Source organism: Sinocyclocheilus anshuiensis, unplaced genomic scaffold, assembly GCF_001515605.1.
Source record: "Sinocyclocheilus anshuiensis isolate Anshui unplaced genomic scaffold, SAMN03320099.WGS_v1.1 scaffold162, whole genome shotgun sequence".
NCBI lineage: Eukaryota > Metazoa > Chordata > Actinopteri > Cypriniformes > Cyprinidae > Sinocyclocheilus > Sinocyclocheilus anshuiensis.
In genome coordinates this window covers 1,633,094-1,651,416 of record NW_015542351.1, presented here as the reverse complement: position 1 = coordinate 1,651,416, position 18,323 = coordinate 1,633,094, and the positions used below count along the sequence as shown (strand labels likewise).

Sequence of the window (18,323 nt, the reverse complement as noted above, 5' to 3'; positions counted from 1 at the left end):
GTATATTTATTTATTTTTGTATTTTTTTTTTAAATAATTTTAAAACACCATAAATTATTAATGTCTGTATAATTTATCATTTATAATAGATATGCAATTTTTGTCTCCGTAACATTTACACCTGGTCTTAAAGTTTTTGTCTCAGAAACAAGTTTTTAAAAATTATCTGTTTAAATTTACTCTAAACATTGTGTCTTCAGGTTTGGAGGTGGAGAGTCCAGCTCCAGTTCCTGTAAAGAAAACCCCCACTGCACCCCAACTTGGAGACAAATACAACATCAAGCCAGCTGTTCTTAAAAGACCAAAGTAAGTGGACACTCCATTTCCTTCTTGAAAATAATGAGCAGTCACATGGAATCCAGAAATCCAGGATGATTTGAATGAATTTGCATGCAGTTTTACTTCAGAGGGTTTGAAATTAATCATTAAACTCTGACTTTGTTTATTCAGCACATCGCCGACTGATGCACCACCAGTGGAGAAGAAGTACAAGCCCCTTAACACCACCCCCAACTCTGCCAAAGAGATCAAAGTCAAACTTATACCCCCACAGCGTGAGTATGCCCATTCAGCACCTGCAATATGATTATGATAATCTGCAAAAAAGCTTTGAAATGCTTAAAGGAGAGTAGAGTTTCCCCTCCGACTGGTGCTTAATATCCGTCTCTCTTTCTTTTAGCGATGGAAGGCACTGGATTTTTGGATGCCCTCAACTCCGCTCCAGTGCCTGGCATCAAGATCAAGAAAAAGAAAACAAAAGCAGTTTCCCCGACCACTAACAAGGTGTGCCACATCAGACTACCCTCATTTGTGTTTGTGCTTCATGGATTTTTATTTTCCGCAGACGTCTAAAATCACAAAAATATTCACAAATTCTCTTGTGCTCCACAGCCCTGTCCATTTGACAACAGGCCGCAGTCATACTCAGGCACACAGGCCAAAGTGTCTTCCCCTGAGACGCCCTCATCTCAGACACCTCCTCATGAGAACCAAGACCTGGAGCAGCCTGGCACACCCGTGCCCACCGAGGACCCTGATGCCATGGAAACCGGTGAGTCCAGCAGCATAGAAATTGGCCACAGCCTCACTGAGAGCCGTATGAATTTAAAATGCCTTATTTTGTGTTTTAAGGTGATAAACCCAATGCACTGTCTGAACCTCGCGGTGAGGAGGAGAGTCTGACTAAGAAAGGAAAGAAAAAGAAAAGCGTTCGGTGGGCGGAAGAGGATCATCTCAAAGAATACTTCTACTTTGACCTGGATGAGACTGAGAGAGGTAAAGCAACACTTTCTTCACTTACACTGCTGTTTAAAAGTTTGAGGTCTGTAAGGTTTTTTTTGTCTTTTTCGAAAGAAGCCTCTTTTGCTCACTAAGGCTGCATTTATTTGATACAAAATACGGTAAAATAAATGCTAAATATAAAATAAGATATTATGAAATAATATTACAATACAAAACTATTAATATATGAAAATTATTGTGGGATTTGTTCAATACTAATAATCATCACTCTTTATCCCTCTCCCTCAGTGAACGTTAATAAAATTAAGGACTTCGGTGAGGCGGCTAAACGGGAGCTGATGATGGACAGGCAGACGTTTGAAATGGCTCGTCGTCATTCTCACGACACCATGGAGGAGAGGGTGCCCTGGACTCCTCCACGACCCTTGACCCTCATAGGCACCCTGGTCATTCCTGGTTCCAGCAGCAGAGAGAAGATGATCCAGAGAGACCGAGAGATGGGCATTCTGCAGGAGATCTTCCTCAGTAAAGAGAGGTAAGACAACGCTTTGATGCCTTTCTCATGTGGTGTGTCATGTTTAGTGATCGTTAAGAGCATGACACAACATTCGCATCGTATTTAATGCCCACAATATGGCATATACAGTTACATACCCACATGATGTAGGCTGGGAATCCATTTGGATTTAACTGGAGAATAATACTACTTAGAATAATATTAATTGGCTTTTTTATATTTTCAGTTTTCATTTTAGTTTTAGTTTAATTTTAACAATTGTGTTTTGTGCTTTTGTTACTTTTAATAGTTTTTTTTTTTTGTATGTTTTGTAAAGAGTATTGCTCTTTAGGTTTAATTATTTGCAGTTCAGATTTAGTATTTATTATTCATTTATTTTCAGTATTTTTATTATTATTATTAAAAATAGGTTTTTCATCTCATATTTTACTTTATTTCATGTTTAACAAAAAGTGTTTTTAATAGATGTTTAAAACCCTTGCACAAATGAATCCTCCACATTGGTGAATAAAGTAAATGGGGTTAAAAATGTTTTATTTCATCTTGTCTTTAGTAGCTTTAAATAGACATATATGTTTTGTTTCCCTCTCTGCAGTGTTCCAGACAGTCCTCATGAGCCAGACCCTGAGCCATATGAGCCCATGCCTCCTCGTCTCATCCCATTGGATGAGGTAAGACAGCCAATGACCTTTTTATAGGGATTCCCCTTCCATTTCTCTTTCCTTTAATTTAGAAGTATCAGCTGTGGTATGTTGTTGACCTCTTTCTTCTTCTGTGGTGTTGTAGGACTGCAGTATGGAGGAGAATTACATGGAGCCCGCTGACCCTGCTGCCTCTGGCGGCTCTTCTGGCTCTAATGAAGGCTCCAAACTGCCTCCTGTTCTAGCTAACCTCATGGGAAGTCTGGGCAACAGCGGCCACAGCCCTCAGGCGCAAGGCAACGCCCCACCAGCCAGTAATAACCCTGCTGTTAATGTGCAGGAACTACTCTCATCTATTATGGTGAGACAAAATCCATCTCTACATGTTATTTACCATGAGAATGTGTAGAGTCTTTGATTTTAAGTATCTCTTCTTGTTTTCAGGGTGCTCAGGGATCTAACCAGTCTCCAGAGGACCTGATCAAACAGCCTGATTTCTCGGATAAGATCAAGCAGCTTTTGGGTTCCCTGCAACAGAACCAGAACCAGAACCAGAACCAGACTCAGAACCAGCCTGCTAATGCTCCGCCAAGTACGTGTTTGCTCTCAACTGTTGCAGTGTCATTTAGTGTTGTTTATATACTATTGTAATGTTTATTAATAATTTGAATTAGCCGTTTTGTATTTTCTGTTTTCAATTTAATTTTAGTTACATTACGTTTTAGCCATTTTGTTGTGTTTTGGGATTTTTTTAATTATTATTCGTTTTTTTTAATATATATTTTTATTTAGCTATATTTTTATTTCCGTTTTAGTTGAAATAATTGTAGTACTTTGATTTATTTTATTATTCTTATTCTCATTTTTATTCCCATTTTTATTTATATTGTATTCAATTTCTTGTTAACCAATTGTTTTTCAGTTAACCAAAACCTTAAGTGTTTAGTTTAAGTAATTTTGTTGTGTGCTTTTGGGATTTTTGATTTATTATGACTTCATTTATTTTGATTTATTGATTTTATTAGTTTTTTTATTTGGCTTTAATTTATTTATATTTCAGTTTTAGTTTAAATAATTGTGGTACTTATTAGTACTTGCTGTGCTTTTGTGTATAAGTGTTATTAGTTTTTGTTTTTTAACAGCAATGCTATGTTGAGGAATAACTGCATGGTGGTTAAGCAGCATATTTAATGTTCTGTTTCTCTCACTTCATAGTGAACACTGGTCTGCTTGGCCATGGCCCCGGCATGAACATGAACATGAACAACATGCCGATGCCCATGAATGGGGGTTTCCCTCCAAACAAGCCCCCTGGACCACATTTCAACCATCCTCCTCCTCCCCACGGCCACGGACCACCCTTCAACCCTGGCGGCCCACGCATGATGGGTCCTCCGCCCGGTCCACAGGGCCGCGGGGCGGACAATGGCAACTACTGGGGCGACGACTCCATGAGAGGAGGGCCACACCGGGGAGGACACTTCCACCGAGGGAGGGGGAGAGGAGGAGATCCGGGCTTCAGAGGACGAGGGGGACGCGGAGGACCACGCGGGGGACACAACAACATGGGTGGTAAGTTTGACTGCCAAATGCTTTTCATTTTCCAACATTTAAAATGAGCATGCAAGTAATCTTTTTCTTTAATTTCAGACATGTCAAAGAGGCCAGTGTGTCGCCATTTCATGATGAAAGGAAATTGTCGGTATGAAAATAACTGTGCGTTTTACCACCCCGGTGTAAATGGACCACCGCTCCCTCCCCAGCACGGACACTAACACACCGAAAACTGCTGTTCCTTGAACTCACCACTAGTGGGCAACAGGACTCAAAATGAGCCTCGTGTACAGGAACTGAAACAGGGGATGTTTGTGTCTGTGACCGCACAATCCCACCTGCTTCATGAGGATCTGAACATGAATAGATTCTTCTCCATTTTACACTAATTTCCCTCATCTAGAAAGCTGCGAGAAGATCTGAGATCCTCTATGAAGAGTCAGATAGTGTCTAAACCCATTACTTGACTTTGCGGCCTACATGTAAATAGTGCTTCCTGGAGATGGAGATTGATATGTATATTTTTATTGTGATTCTGTGTATTACTGACCTGACTGCTAAAGATTGTACTACATAACTCTGTAACCACTAGGACGAGGTGTAAATAATGGTCTTCAGCCAGTGGTGTACAGTGACTTAAGCTTCTCCTGGTGGCCAAAACACAAGATACTGGATGTGCAGTTCTCAAAATTATAATTGGCACGTCAGTAATTAGTGCAACTCGGATGTGCGTAATGAAATTTACACTTCCAAAAGATATTAGAGCACAGAAATTTTATTTTAAGATTCTTCTGGTTGAATTCAGTCCCTCTGAAGTTGCCGTACTGTTTGATGTTTTATTTTCAGGTTTCTATTGAAGAGGGAGAAACCATACTTCTATGAAATGTGTAGATGCTGTCAAATTTACAGATCTGAATCACACATGGTCCTTCTTTTTTCATTTCATGATTTTTAGTTTCAAAAATACTCCTCAAAGATACTCTGCAACACTGAAATGCATCCATGAATTGGCATTATGTACATTTTACGCCCCAAATTGGAAATACTATAGGGATAGATACTATTCAGACCCATTACCTTTTGCATCTGGGCACAAAATACAGCATTTTTGAAGTCCCGTTGAATACTTGAATTGATACATTGTGATGGAAAGTGATCCTAGCCTGCTAAAGAAAAATTAACTGTCGTTCTGTGTCGTGTGACAATCAGGAGAATTAGTGCTGATTTCCTACTTGATGTTGATGCTATGGTTTGATTTGCTGTGCGTTCATGTTCTCGGACTCGTGTGGGTCTGTCCTGCTCTTATCAGTGTTCAACTGAGCCTAACCTGGGCTACAAACCACTATCAAGGCCAACCGTATTCAGGTGTTTTCTGTGAAAACAGTGGCCATTGTCTCTTGTGGGACTCGATTTTCTTTTTCAGTTTTTGTTGGATTCACTATTTTCCCATGATTTTATTTTGATACAAGTCTGATGATTTTTTTTTTCTTCTATTATTGTTGGAGAGATGTCTATGTGTGAGAGCGCAGCATAAACACAATAAAAGGCACATTCAGAAATGTAAGGTGGTTTTCTAATTGTAAATTAATAAACGTTACGAAATTCATCAGAATGTGCAGTGTTTTCTCAAATTAACTTTTCAGAGCAAGTGTCAATATATAATGACCACTCTCTCTCAGTGCCTGTTTGCATTTGTAACCTCTAAATGATTCATTGTTTGAATATGTCAAACAGGGTTACGTTAGGATTCTTCGCAGTCCCACTGAATTTTCCTCCCTCTCTTATGGCAGTCCTTTGCGGGTGCGTTTGCCTTCCTGTCTGTCAGATCCGTGTTCTCAGGGCGGAGTCGGGTGCAGATGGCTGCTGGAGTGTGTGTGATCAGGAGTGGCCTGTGCACCCAGCCCTCAAGGACAAATATTGACTTCGGCTTCATAGAATTTCTGCCTGCATGCAAGGTGCAGGAAGAATAAATTAGAGTTGAGGACACCTCAGCAATTCATTCATCCTATGTAGCATTCATTTCACTTTTACAAGCTTTCAGTGTGTCCTCAGCCACTGTACAGGAAAATTATTTAAAAAAAAAAAAAAAAAACTACTTTGCTGTGCATAAAAACATCCAAGCAGTTTTGTGATCATGATGCTAAACTAGAATGCTGTTGTCAAGTATTGTTTTACATTCTTTTATGTCCTAGGAATTAATCTGTTAAATGTTTATTTCCACTAAATAAATAAAACAAGGTTTTTAAGATGTATTCAGACAAGCTCCTAATTTTGGTAACAAATAAATTTGCAAATAAATACTATTGTTCAAAAGTTTTGGGGTCAATGATTATATATATATATAAAGATCAGAAGTGACAGTAAACACTGCCACATTGTTACAAACTATTAAAATATGTTTATATATAAAATGCAAAATTATGTTCCATGAATAATAATAATAATACAATTAGTTATATATAACATTAGAATAAAACTGTAAAATGCATACAAAAATATTTATATACTTGTATAACAATATTATACAATACATTATATATTCATTTATGCAAAATATTTTTATTTCAAATAAATGCTGTCCTTTGGTCTTTCTGTTAATCCAGGAATCCTGAAAAATAATGTATCAACAATCAATAATACATGGTTTCCACAGACATATTAATCACATATTTCCCACATTGATAATAATAATAATAATAAATGTTTCTTGAGCAGCAAATCAGCATATTAGAATGATTTCTGAAGGATCATGTGACACTGAAAACTGGAGTAATGATGCTGAAAATTCAGCTTTGCATCACAGGAATAAATGACATTTTAAAATGAATTAAAATAGAAAAACAATTATTTTAAATGCTAATAATATTTCAAAATGTTACAGTTTTTATTTTTTTATTAAATTAATGCAGACTTGGTGGGCATAAGAGACTTCTTTCAGAAAATGATTATATTATTTAAAATAATGTTATTTTATTATATTACGTGAAGTTCTATTTTACTTTATGCTATAATTATATGTTTGTTATTATTATTACTATACATTTCCTGAAGGTTAATCACCTTTTACTTTGACATAAGGATCAAAAAATAGTTGACTTTGTTTGTGACAAACCTTTAGTTTGTAAGTCTGAGTAAGTCATACCTGTCATTTTCAGCTCAATATAGTGACAGTGAAATGTCCAGCTGAAGTCATAAAAAGACTGGATTGATTGAGTCTGAGTAGTGTTGGTTGTCGTGGAGGCCCTGACTCAATTCCACTCGGCACAAAGACGCCATTGATCCTCGGCTGGTCACATTATCCCACAGCCGCTAGTGGAAAGAGGCTTTGTCAGGCCTTAGTTTCAGAGAAAGCAATTTTTCAGAGAAGCTGAAATGAGCTCCAAACACGCACCTCTCCAGCTCACCAGCAATGACTTGCTCCGGAAGTGTTAACGTTGTCTATGTTTGAGCAACTCGACAGAGGATGTTACACAATACCATCTACAACTGTCATGTAATACAGATATCAGTATCATTTCAAAACGATTAACTAAAATGTCACTTGCAATGCTTCTCCCTTATTAGAATTGATATTTTATAAAAGAAAAGAAAAGAAAATAGAGAAGAAAATAAAAAAATAAAAATAAAAGGTTGCACAGAAAAACGCTGCACCACAATTCTTCGTCTTAAGGACAGGTCAGTCTTTTCAAAGGAACAGTGCTCAAGAAACCTCTTTTTGAGCGCTTCATTAAGCAAATGTTTGAAGGGCAGGATTTCACCAGCAAACTAGACATTGTATACAGACTATTAGGAATCCTGTATACAATGCACGCCCTATTATATTACACAGATTAGAATGCACTACTTAGTTAAAATGTCCAAATATTCTTACATGCAGATGCAATTACAAATTGTTCAATAACATACAAAGATCATTCAAATCGGTCGATTGGTGATAATATGATAGATAAAAAAAATATGCATCAAGATATGCATAATAAATGGGTTTCTCATTCTAACACCACGTCATGCCTTAAATTACGAAAGCCCATTAACGTAGCCCTCTGACATCACGGATCAGAGCTCAGCCAATCCTAAAAAGCCCAATCATACTAGTCTTCAATAGCTTATCATGACTATCTGCTGACCTGTCTTTGGCGCCGAACCAAATAAAGGAGTTAATGCAAAGTTTGCTTGCAAAATAAGGCTGAATAGCATTAAAGCACTGAATCACATTCCAGAACAGAAGAGGGGTGGGCGGAGCTTCAGGTGAACAGGTATAAGAGCTGTACAGGTGAGAGAGAGCCCAGGAGTCTAAGTCTGAACACACTCAGCAGGGAAGCCGAGAACAGGTGAGGAGCCAACATTACAGGGACTTTGTGCTGGTATCTTTCTCTGAAAGCTTTGCTGCAGGTTGTTTTCAAGCATGCAACACCACTAACTGCTGGGACTGATGTTAAAAACCATGCTTTGTCATATTGAAATGTTTCATTCTTTTAGCTTATGAAGATGCTTAAAGAATTACTGTCGGTGCTCCTGGTCCTGGTGACCTTGTCTTCTTCCATGGGGAAGCCTGAGAAGACCACTCCCAAGAAAGAGAAGAGGATTCCTCAGACTCTCTCCAGAGGTCAGCTTCATGAAAACATGCCAAAATATTATTTTCAGCGGCTTTTGTAAAACTATGGCTAAGTAGAGTGCTGAGCTGTTAGAATAACTGAAGCTGCATATCAACTATATATGCAAAAACTAGTATAAGGAACAGTTTCGTCAAGGTTGCATTTAAAAATTATTCTAGTGCTTTACTGTGTGAAATGCTATCTCATGCCTCACTTTGTGCAATACTGATGTAGTAGCAGTTATCATCCACATCGGCTGAGTAGATGTTGGTTTTTAGGATTCATATTCGGTATTCTTTTCCTTTCAGGATGGGGTGATCAGCTGATTTGGGCACAGACGTACGAGGAAGCTCTGTTTTGGTCACGATCCAAGTGAGAAAAGCTTGTATTATATAGAATTATAGAGTATATGGTGTTCAATAATCAGTCATGTGTGCATATAAGGTCTATTGATGATTTTTGAGATATATATATTTTTTTTACAACTTGAATAATCTGTTTAATTAGAAACAAGCCCCTCATGGTCATCTTTCATCTGGAGGACTGTCCACACAGCCAGAGTAAGGCTTGACTTTTATTTTGACATTTTCACTGTAGGTTAATTTAAAACTCTCTATTTGTTCTTCATGTTTGTATTATTATTTTATTTTTTATATGTTTTATATGATCTTATCAGCACTGAAGAAGGCTTTCGCTGAGGATAAAGACATCCAGAAGTTGGCTGATGAGGAATTTGTGATCTTGAACTTGGTGGTGAGTAACACTTTACTATTTATTAACATTAGACTTACTTAATTACACTAGTTAAAAATATTCCCAAAGCATTTATTAATCTTTGTTAATGTTAATTTAAGAAAATGAAACACTGCATATGTTAATAGCCTATTACTCAATGTCCAACATGAACTAACAATGAACAGCATTTTTTATTAACTTGCATTAAATAAGTACTGCGACAAATGTATTGCTCATTGTTAGTTAATATATAATGTAGTTAATGTATTAATCTCTAGGTTCTAGTCTGTCTGTTATGTGTATGAATGTCTGTAAATGGAACTGTCTTGTCTTTCACAGTACGAGACCACAGATAAACACTTGTCTCCTGATGGCCAGTATGTTCCCAGAATCCTCTTTGTTGGTGAGTTGATTTAATTATGACTGATACATAAATAATGCTACACATTATGAAGTCTGCATAAATGATTCAAATCCTTCCTGTACTCCAGATCCCTCCATGACTGTTCGGGCAGACATCACTGGCCGCTATGCCAACCGCTTGTACGCCTATGAACCCAACGATATGAAACTCTGTAAGTCTGAAAGCTGTTGCAATGCTAACATTAGTTATTCCACGTCATCAAACTGACAGCATCATGCGTTTGGTTTTGTTTCCACAGTGTTGAGCAACATGCAAAGAGCCATGAAATTTTTGAAGACAGAGTTGTGAACACAAAAGCCAAGTCTTTTTGTCCACCAAAAGGATATTACTTCCCTGAGGGCCACTATTATTCTGTCATTTGTTTACTGACGGCATGAAACGCACTGTAAAGCCCTGTACAAAATTGAAATGTGGTAGATTGTTATGGTAAACTTAAGGCTTTCTTTTCATGTTTTTTCAATAAATAAAGTTTATTGAAAATTCGTTTATCCTGGTAATTTGTTTAAGCAGTTATGTTCGCACCGGTTATTCAAAGCAGAGGCCATGTGGGTTTTAAAGGGACAGTTCACCCAAAAATGAAAATTCAGTCATCATATACTCACCATCAACTTGCTCAAAACTTGCTTGAATTTATTTCTTCTATTGAACACAAATAAAGATATTTTGAAGAATGTTGTAACCAAACAGTTGCTGGTAGACATTGGCAAAGTAGTATGGAAAAAAAAAATACTATAGAAGTCAATGGCTACCGTTGGATAGTTTGGGTAACTGTCCCTTTAACGGAGTCTCCTCCGGCTAGTATCCTGGTGGGAGGAGTCAGAGTAACTGGCAGCATGTTTTCCTGAGTCATATTGTTGCCTGGTTACTAGCTGCCTTTGTAATACACTGAGCTCTTGGCCTGAGCGTGTCGGTTTCTGATTGGTTTGAGGATAGAGGAAGTTGCTCTCCTGAAATATTTCACTGAAATGGAGTAAGATTTCAGACAATAAAAGCATTTGCCATAAGCATTGTGGAAAACCAGCAGTTAAGTTACACAAAGACAAAACTAGCCAAAGTACAATTGTGTCCTCAGAGTGTTTATTTTTTTCTGATTTCAAATGCTTGAGAGCATAGTTCACAGAACCATTGGATACATTTCAATGAGGAATTCATGCAAGAAGACAAAATGATACACACAATCAATTGGTAAACTAAGTAACACGCATAATTTGAAAATAAAATAAGCAGATAAATAAGTAATATGAAATCTGAGATTACTAAACAGTGCTCAAGAAAACATTCTTCTATCGATTTTTGCATTTAATTGCATTTTTCATACTAATTATGAAGTCCAATAATGTATCTAGCATTCAGACAATTTTTTATTGCACGTTTATAGCATTATATTGATTCAGAGCAACTTCAATTTTACTCTATCATTCATGCTAATTGATAACATGCGCATTTATTATAATAAATCAATGTGGAATTGATATGGATACATTTTGATTTTGTCGGTATATATAAACTGGCAACATAAATAGTGCCATGCTCTCACACACTGCATGTTTTGATCACATCAGCTCATTTTCTGTTAATGTTTTTTACCACATAAAATAAAACGGTTAACATAAAATCAACTGGTCTTTGTTGTTTACCCCATTAGTGTAAGTACTGCATACTAGTATTTGGTGTTCTGTTCTTTCATTGAGAGGAATTCTCCAAGCATAAGTACAGCCTCATTACGTACAAAACAGTGCCGTCACACTGTACTCTTGAAAAATCAAGCACATAATAATGTATAGCAGCAAGAACACGCAGGCTGGTCTCCTCTTCAGTAAAAGCAAACGCACTCTCTTTAATAGCTCCAATGAGAAATCCAGTGGTCAGACGACAAACCCAGAGAATTCAGCATAAGAATCAAACCTACAGGAAGGCGCTGGGATTCGCCCGTGGGTCCTTTTGGTTTCTGTACCTGTATGTCAGCCAAAGCCCCAGGATCTGAAATAAGCAGAATGACGGGAGGAAACTTCAAGTAAACCATTTAAAAGAATAGTTCACCCAAAAATGAAACTTGTAGATGAGGTTGTTTCTTTATCTGAACAGATTTGGAGAAATTTAGCATTACGTCACTTGCTCACCAATGGATCCTCTGCAGTGAATGGGTGCCGTCAGAATGACAGTCCAAACAGCTGATAAAAACATCACAATAATTCACACGACTCGAGTCCATAAATTAACATGTTATGAAGTGAAAAGCTGCATGATTGCAATAAAAGGCATTTTAAGTTCTTTCAATAATCCATAATAACTTTCTCCAGTGAAAAAGTCCATCCCATGTTGTCCTCCCAAAACAATAAACACCAACATATCTGTTTAGAGCTGTTTTGGACTGTTTTTGCTTGTAAACGGTGCTTGATCTGTGCATATTTCTCTCCTGATTCAGATAAGTTGACTTTTTCACTGGACAAAGCAATATAATTGATAGAGGACTCGTGTTTTTGTCAGAAGCAGTGGTTTTAAGTTAAAAATGTCTTGATGGATTTGTTTACTACAAAAATGCAGCTTTTAACTTCACGAGATGTCACCTCTTCACAAGGTATGATGGACTGGAGTGGTGTGGATTACTTGTGGGTTATTGTGATGTTTTTATCAGCTGTTTGGACTCTCATTCTGACGGCACCCATTCACTGCAGAGGATCCACTGGTGAGCAAGTGATGTAATGATCACTTATCTACATCAGAACAAACTCATCTACATCTTGGATGGCCTGAGGGTGAGTACATTTTCATCAAATTTACAATTTCTGTATACTTTTTACAATCTTTTTCTGTAACAATTACAAATATTTTTAAGATGCCTGACAATCAGTCTGTGAAATTCAGAGAAGAACCTGAAAGATGAGAAAGCAGGAGTTAGTTTAGCAGGCTGACCTCAGTGAAGCTGAAGAAGAGGCCGATCCCTCCGACGAAGCGCAGCACCTCGCCGGCGTGCTCCTGGATCTTTGCAGCACATGTGGTGCAAGTGCTGTAATGAAAGCAGGGCTGCACAAGGGCAGAAAAGACATTGACAAGAGCACTGAGTTATTATAATGGAACAAAAACTGTGATTGCCTAACTTGTCACACACTTGCAGTTCATTATGCTACCATCAGCATGCAAATTAGTAGCACAACCATTATCACACACACAGGTGTAATTTATATCGTTCAGCACATGCAATGCTACAGGAACATAACAAAAGAACAATGAAACTTGTGTATGAGAGGAAATTACAGCGGCACAGCTTCCATTGATATCCATGTGGGAGAAACCGCAGCAGTTCAGACTCTTCTCCACATCCCTCTGAGTGGTCAGAGAGTTATTCCAGCCCACCTCCAACAGGTGATTCTGCACACAGGGATGAAACACATGTGAACTCATGACAAAACACAATATGGAACAATCAATAAAAAACAAAAGACTATTTACACAGATCTGAGTTTGGAGGGGTCTATTGGCAGAGTAATTTTAGACCCTTTAATGGCAGCACCAAATATGTGTATATTTCTACATATACACCATTCAAATGTTTAGGGACGGTAAGATTTTTAACATTTTTGAGTCTCTTATGCTCTCCAAGGCTGCGTTTAACACAGCAAAATACAAAAATACAGGAAAAACAGAAATATTCCAAAATATTATTACCATTTAAAATAACATTTTAAATTGAATTTATTCCCGTGATTTTTTTATTCCAGCATCATTACTCCAATCCTATTATTATCCATGTTCAAAAAAGTTATTATTTTTGTTATTTTATATTTTTATAAATAACAATTTATATTATTTTTACTTTTCTTTTCCAGGATTCTTTGATGAATAAGAACAGCATTGATTTGAAATAGAAATCTTTTGCCAGATTATAAATGCATTTACCTTCACTTTTGATCAATTTAATGTGTCCATGCTAAATAAAAATATGAATTTCTTAAAAAAAAAAAAAATCTTATTGACCTCAAAGTTTTGAATGGTACTGTATATTTGTAGCACATTTCCAAGACTAAAGACCACCAGAGCGGATTTATATGAGAATATTATAGTGAAGTACAGTGATCAGTCTTACCTGTTGCTCCTCATTGATAGCCAGACACGCACTTGACACTGAAAACTGAACTACAAACACCAGGAAAAGGATAATCATGTACTATTGACATTGAATTAAGGATTACAACACAAGAATACAATGCCACTATTAACACCAAGTCTACCACTATCTTCAGTAGAATTCAGAAGTTCTGTATTAAATATCAGAACTTTAAATAAAACAAAATTAGACTCAATGAGACATGATGTAAATCAAGGCACATTTAGTGGTCGTTTGTGCTTTTTCTCTTGAAATCCAGTAATAAATGGCAATGACAAACAGAATTTTATTACGCTGTATCTTAAGCTGTAATGCTTAAAATACAAATATGATTTATTTTATGTTTTATTGAGTATGAAATGTAATATACTGAAATAGTTTCTTATCCCTTAAAAGACTACCAGAATAATCATGAAATCATTCCTCCCTGAGTAACAGCGTGTAATGATATATAAGCTTCTTCCAGGACATTTTTAGAAATTGCCCAAATTCATCTCAGGATTAGTTCATTTCATTTCATTTGAGAGTCGTTTTTTTTTTGCATTACAAGTAGTGCCCTGGTGTGCACTCTCATTTGTCATGTTAACTGCACCACTTTATGGTCACAGAGTGAAATGCATTACATGAGCAGATCATAATCCTGTCTCATTTCCAAAAGCAATGAGGAAAAACAGAGCATATCATGCAATGAAATGCAAAGACCTGGCACACATTATCAACACACATAATGTTTTGTTTGCATGAGGTCATTTAAAATAATTATATTAAAATGTATCAATATAATTAGCTGGCTATTTTGTTTCAATTGATTTTTTTTTTGGACAAATTACAGTGTGTCTCCAGTGATGTCCAGTTTACCTTATGAAACCGGACACTACAAGCATGGATCTTACTACATACACCAAGAAAACGAAGATTCATGGAAACTGTTTTACATGCATCACATCATTACCTTTCAGACCCTCACATAATTATTGCAAAAGTACAGTTGGGTGGATGACATGACATGCAGTTCTACCTGTCCATGATGTCATATACTAATAAAAATGGGTATTTGTTAAAAATGTATATCTTTATGTTGTTCTTCTGACAAGATATTATTACAGCATATCATAGCTTTACTGGTGTATAAAGACCTCTACTTCAAATTTTTATCTAAACATCAAAATTGTCATATGGTGTGACTGTCCGGACTATGTGTGACCTTACTAATATGACAATATATCTCAGCAAAGTATAAATAATTGATAAGATTTACAGTTTAAGTAACAGAATTAGGCATTTTTAATGGACACAGAAAGTGTTGATGTCTGTGCATGATTTTAAAGCAAGTTCTGGCTAAATACATTTTGTCCGTAAAATGGGCGTCATATGGTGTGACATTACAATCTGTATTTTGAACGGGCAATAATTTGGACATCATTATGATGAAGAGGTCCACACTCAACCAGGAAGCTGCAGTGTCCTCTCTGGAGTGGTTTGGAAGGTGAAGAGGTGAGTTCTGACTTTTTAATTTTTAATTAAAAAGCTCCTTCACTGATGTGCTCATTAGTGGTCAGTGTTTTGTGTCTTATGGTGTGACATTATTTACATAAAAATTAAACACTTTTTGAATTTTTTTTATTTTACTTATTAATTCTTAAAAATCATTGCTGCCATGTGGCAATTTACATGCCAAGTATAAGCTAGCTGTTTTTAGTTAACAAAGAGATTAGCTAAACTGAACAAAACGTCATATGGTGTGACTGTTTTTCCAAGTCACACCATATGATACTTTTGTCACACAATATTACATACACCTTTTTTAATGATAAATAAATAAATATTAAAAACATATTGAAAGAATTTAATGGTGTACATTAAATTGCCCATACAATTAATATATTCATTTTCAATTTTATACTTAATTTAACCATGTTTGCTATGCTTTACATATTAAAAGATGTCAACCATTAACTTTAAAGTGATTTATTCATTCGATCATAGTGAAGGATACAAAGAACAGCAGAACCTGGTGATGCTTCATGGCGCCAATAAGTCCAGCTAGGGCAACAAAGAAGAGGAAGACCCCCACTCCAATGATGCCACCCACCACCTGGAAGCTCGACACCAACCCAAAACACTTGCCCCAGGCGGCGATGCCGATCATCAGCAAACTCACCATCTGAAGACAGGGAGGAACAGTGCTGTTAGTGTTAAGTAAAACTATTAAAAATTGCAAATATTAAAATACAATTCAACTATTAGATGAACTTAAACTTTAAAAAACTGAAAACTAAAATGAAAATTAGAAATGTTTCCTTGGAAACTAACTGAAATAAATAAGTTGAAGTTGAAGTATAAAATGACTAAAAGTAAAACTGAAATATAAATTAAAGCTAAATAAAAATATATAAATCAAATTCTAAAAAAAAGTCAAACCACACAACTGAAAATATAAAAATTAAAGCTAATTCAAAATATTAATATAATATATAAATAATACTAAAATAATACTGGTGAAGAAATAGAATACAACAAATCATTAATGAGGGATTAAGACAGCAAATATTGGAAATACAGCAATAACAAAGTCATTCTCAGGAGATTCCACTTAATTTCAATAAATGCTTTGATTTTCAATATTTAGTAGGCCTATTACATTTTCCGATTCCAAAAGAAGGCATGCCCTTTAGTATTCAGTTTTGTGGTCAACTTTTTAATTTTTCTAGAATGGTTTTAATAATGATGGCAGAATCTTAAATATCTAGTTATAGCCAAGGAAAAACTAAAAAGTTACTAATTAATAGACTAATTGAAATGTTTTAAATGAAACACACACACACAATTAAAGTTAAATCTATCAAATAATGTGACTAGGTTCAGATTCCTGTTAATTCTGTCAGTGGTGATTCATGGGAACACAAATGGCAGGCAAATGGCATCGTTTTCTGAGAATGGCCCAACAACAGCTGCGATGTCACTTGAGCAATAAAACACAAGCACACATTATAATACAACATGTTTAAGCCTATTCACTCCTTAAAGCAGAAATTAGTATTTAGAGGTTAGTCCATATTGCTCTTTCTCATCGAATGTAAATGGTGAGTGCAGACAAGAGCTTAATCAGCACCACAATATCAGCTCCAGACTAATGAAGCAGGATCTCAGTAAGAGTAGAACAAAAGCAGGATGTGACTTTGCCAAAACAGACGAGTTGCGAGGAAACCGGGATGTGATTCTACAGGCTGCGCGTGAAACCAGAACCGCTCATCGGCCTCATTCCACACAAAGAATCTCTAAATAATTCACACGAATCCTGAGACACCGAGGACTGCAATACAGCCACACGGAAACACCTCTTGTATGAGTATTTCTGAAGCAGATGTGCTAATGTTATGATAAAGGCTGATAAAGATGCTCCATATGGACATATATTATTTTAATTAATATAAATAACTATTTTAAAATTTGTACTTATATAATATAATTTCTTTATGATATAATGAATATGCAGCATATAGTATTTAAAAAAAAAAAATACTGCTACTGGTGCCCTCTCAGTAAATAGGTTCCTCTGGCAGGCTGCTTTCTAATAAATACAGGAGCAAAGTCATTTATAAGAAAAAAAAAAACCTTATTCATTTATTTTTTGGCCATTGTATATTTTGTCTTGACAGACTAAAAACAATAATTTACCATTGAGTCAGATACCATAACAGATTGTATGAATACCAAGTTATACTTTTATTCTCATCAAATATTTATACACATTTTATGTATGAAATTACAATCCAACATTCCAAGAAGGGCTTTACTCTGTCATGGCAACCATGTAAGGAGGCGGGACTGGTCGTGCGCGGTAAAATTGATTGGTCAGTTTTCGTTGAATAATAATCGCACAGATTCATTGACAGGACGTGGTTTGCACATATTCCCGCCTCCCCTTAGTAACAGTTGTGAGGACAAGCACAACTGTATTCCACTCAACAATATGGCCAAGAAGTCACAGATGAAAAATGTTGACGATATGATTATAACTACTGCACTGTAAGGTTAAAGGGGTCAGCAGTATAATCTACTTTGTGCATCTTCCAGTTTATGCCTCTGTGTCTGTCCTTATTCACATAGTTAATAAAATAAAATGCATGTTTTTACATTAGGTTTAACATTCTTCCATTTTTATTTTGTTATATTAATTATTGTGAAGTGTATATAGGTGGGCCAGGACTAGCCTATTTGTCACAATTTTTATACAGTTAATTAATACAAGTTGACCTTTGTGAAATCATGCCCCATGACAATATGGGATAATTTGTCACAACGGAAACTAGCCTACTGTTAAACAGACTATTATAAGCTTTTAAGCAGTAAAATATGTATGAAACACGAGTGTAAACAACAAAAAATAAAAGTTACGATTCTTGTCTGAAGATATGCTAGTGTGATTTTATTGTGTTCACTTGATTATCACACATCTAAAATGTGTTTTTTAGGAATTAAACGTTTTTGAACCACACACACACACACA

The 18,323-nt window shown here is 36.1% G+C and overlaps 3 protein-coding genes across 6 annotated transcripts in view; 2 read left to right on the top strand and 1 right to left on the bottom strand.

Moving 5' to 3' along the window:
• The window catches only part of LOC107691520 (serine/threonine-protein phosphatase 1 regulatory subunit 10-like), a 12,555-nt gene extending 7,037 nt beyond the window's left edge, over positions 1-5,518 (top strand). For all 3 annotated transcript variants that reach the window (XM_016490140.1, XM_016490142.1, XM_016490141.1), the window contains 11 exons: positions 201-306; positions 451-554; positions 680-783; positions 892-1,051; positions 1,132-1,275; positions 1,531-1,777; positions 2,355-2,430; positions 2,546-2,761; positions 2,845-2,992; positions 3,616-3,972; positions 4,051-5,518. In XM_016490140.1, coding sequence (XP_016345626.1) covers positions 201-306; positions 451-554; positions 680-783; positions 892-1,051; positions 1,132-1,275; positions 1,531-1,777; positions 2,355-2,430; positions 2,546-2,761; positions 2,845-2,992; positions 3,616-3,972; positions 4,051-4,175 — 1,787 coding nt within the window. In that variant the 3' untranslated portion in view covers positions 4,176-5,518. The remainder of the gene's footprint in view (positions 1-200; positions 307-450; positions 555-679; positions 784-891; positions 1,052-1,131; positions 1,276-1,530; positions 1,778-2,354; positions 2,431-2,545; positions 2,762-2,844; positions 2,993-3,615; positions 3,973-4,050) is intronic.
• Positions 5,519-8,249: 2,731 nt separating this feature from the next.
• LOC107691548 (anterior gradient protein 2 homolog) lies at positions 8,250-10,188 on the top strand. Its single transcript, XM_016490191.1, has 8 exons — positions 8,250-8,285; positions 8,434-8,560; positions 8,858-8,921; positions 9,057-9,109; positions 9,226-9,302; positions 9,624-9,687; positions 9,776-9,859; positions 9,947-10,188. Exons 2-8 carry the CDS (start codon positions 8,437-8,439, stop codon positions 9,994-9,996), a joined length of 516 nt encoding a protein of 171 aa, XP_016345677.1. The 5' UTR covers positions 8,250-8,285; positions 8,434-8,436; the 3' UTR covers positions 9,997-10,188.
• Positions 10,189-10,494: 306 nt separating this feature from the next.
• LOC107691547 (tetraspanin-13-like) overlaps positions 10,495-18,323 on the bottom strand; it is an 8,300-nt gene continuing 471 nt past the window's right edge. For both annotated transcript variants that reach the window (XM_016490190.1, XM_016490189.1), the window contains exons 3-7: positions 15,810-15,977; positions 13,793-13,873; positions 12,964-13,077; positions 12,622-12,732; positions 10,495-11,688 (exon numbers count right to left, since the gene is read on the bottom strand). In XM_016490190.1, the coding sequence (XP_016345676.1) occupies positions 11,614-11,688; positions 12,622-12,732; positions 12,964-13,077; positions 13,793-13,873; positions 15,810-15,977 (549 nt within the window). In that variant the 3' untranslated portion in view covers positions 10,495-11,613. The remainder of the gene's footprint in view (positions 11,689-12,621; positions 12,733-12,963; positions 13,078-13,792; positions 13,874-15,809; positions 15,978-18,323) is intronic.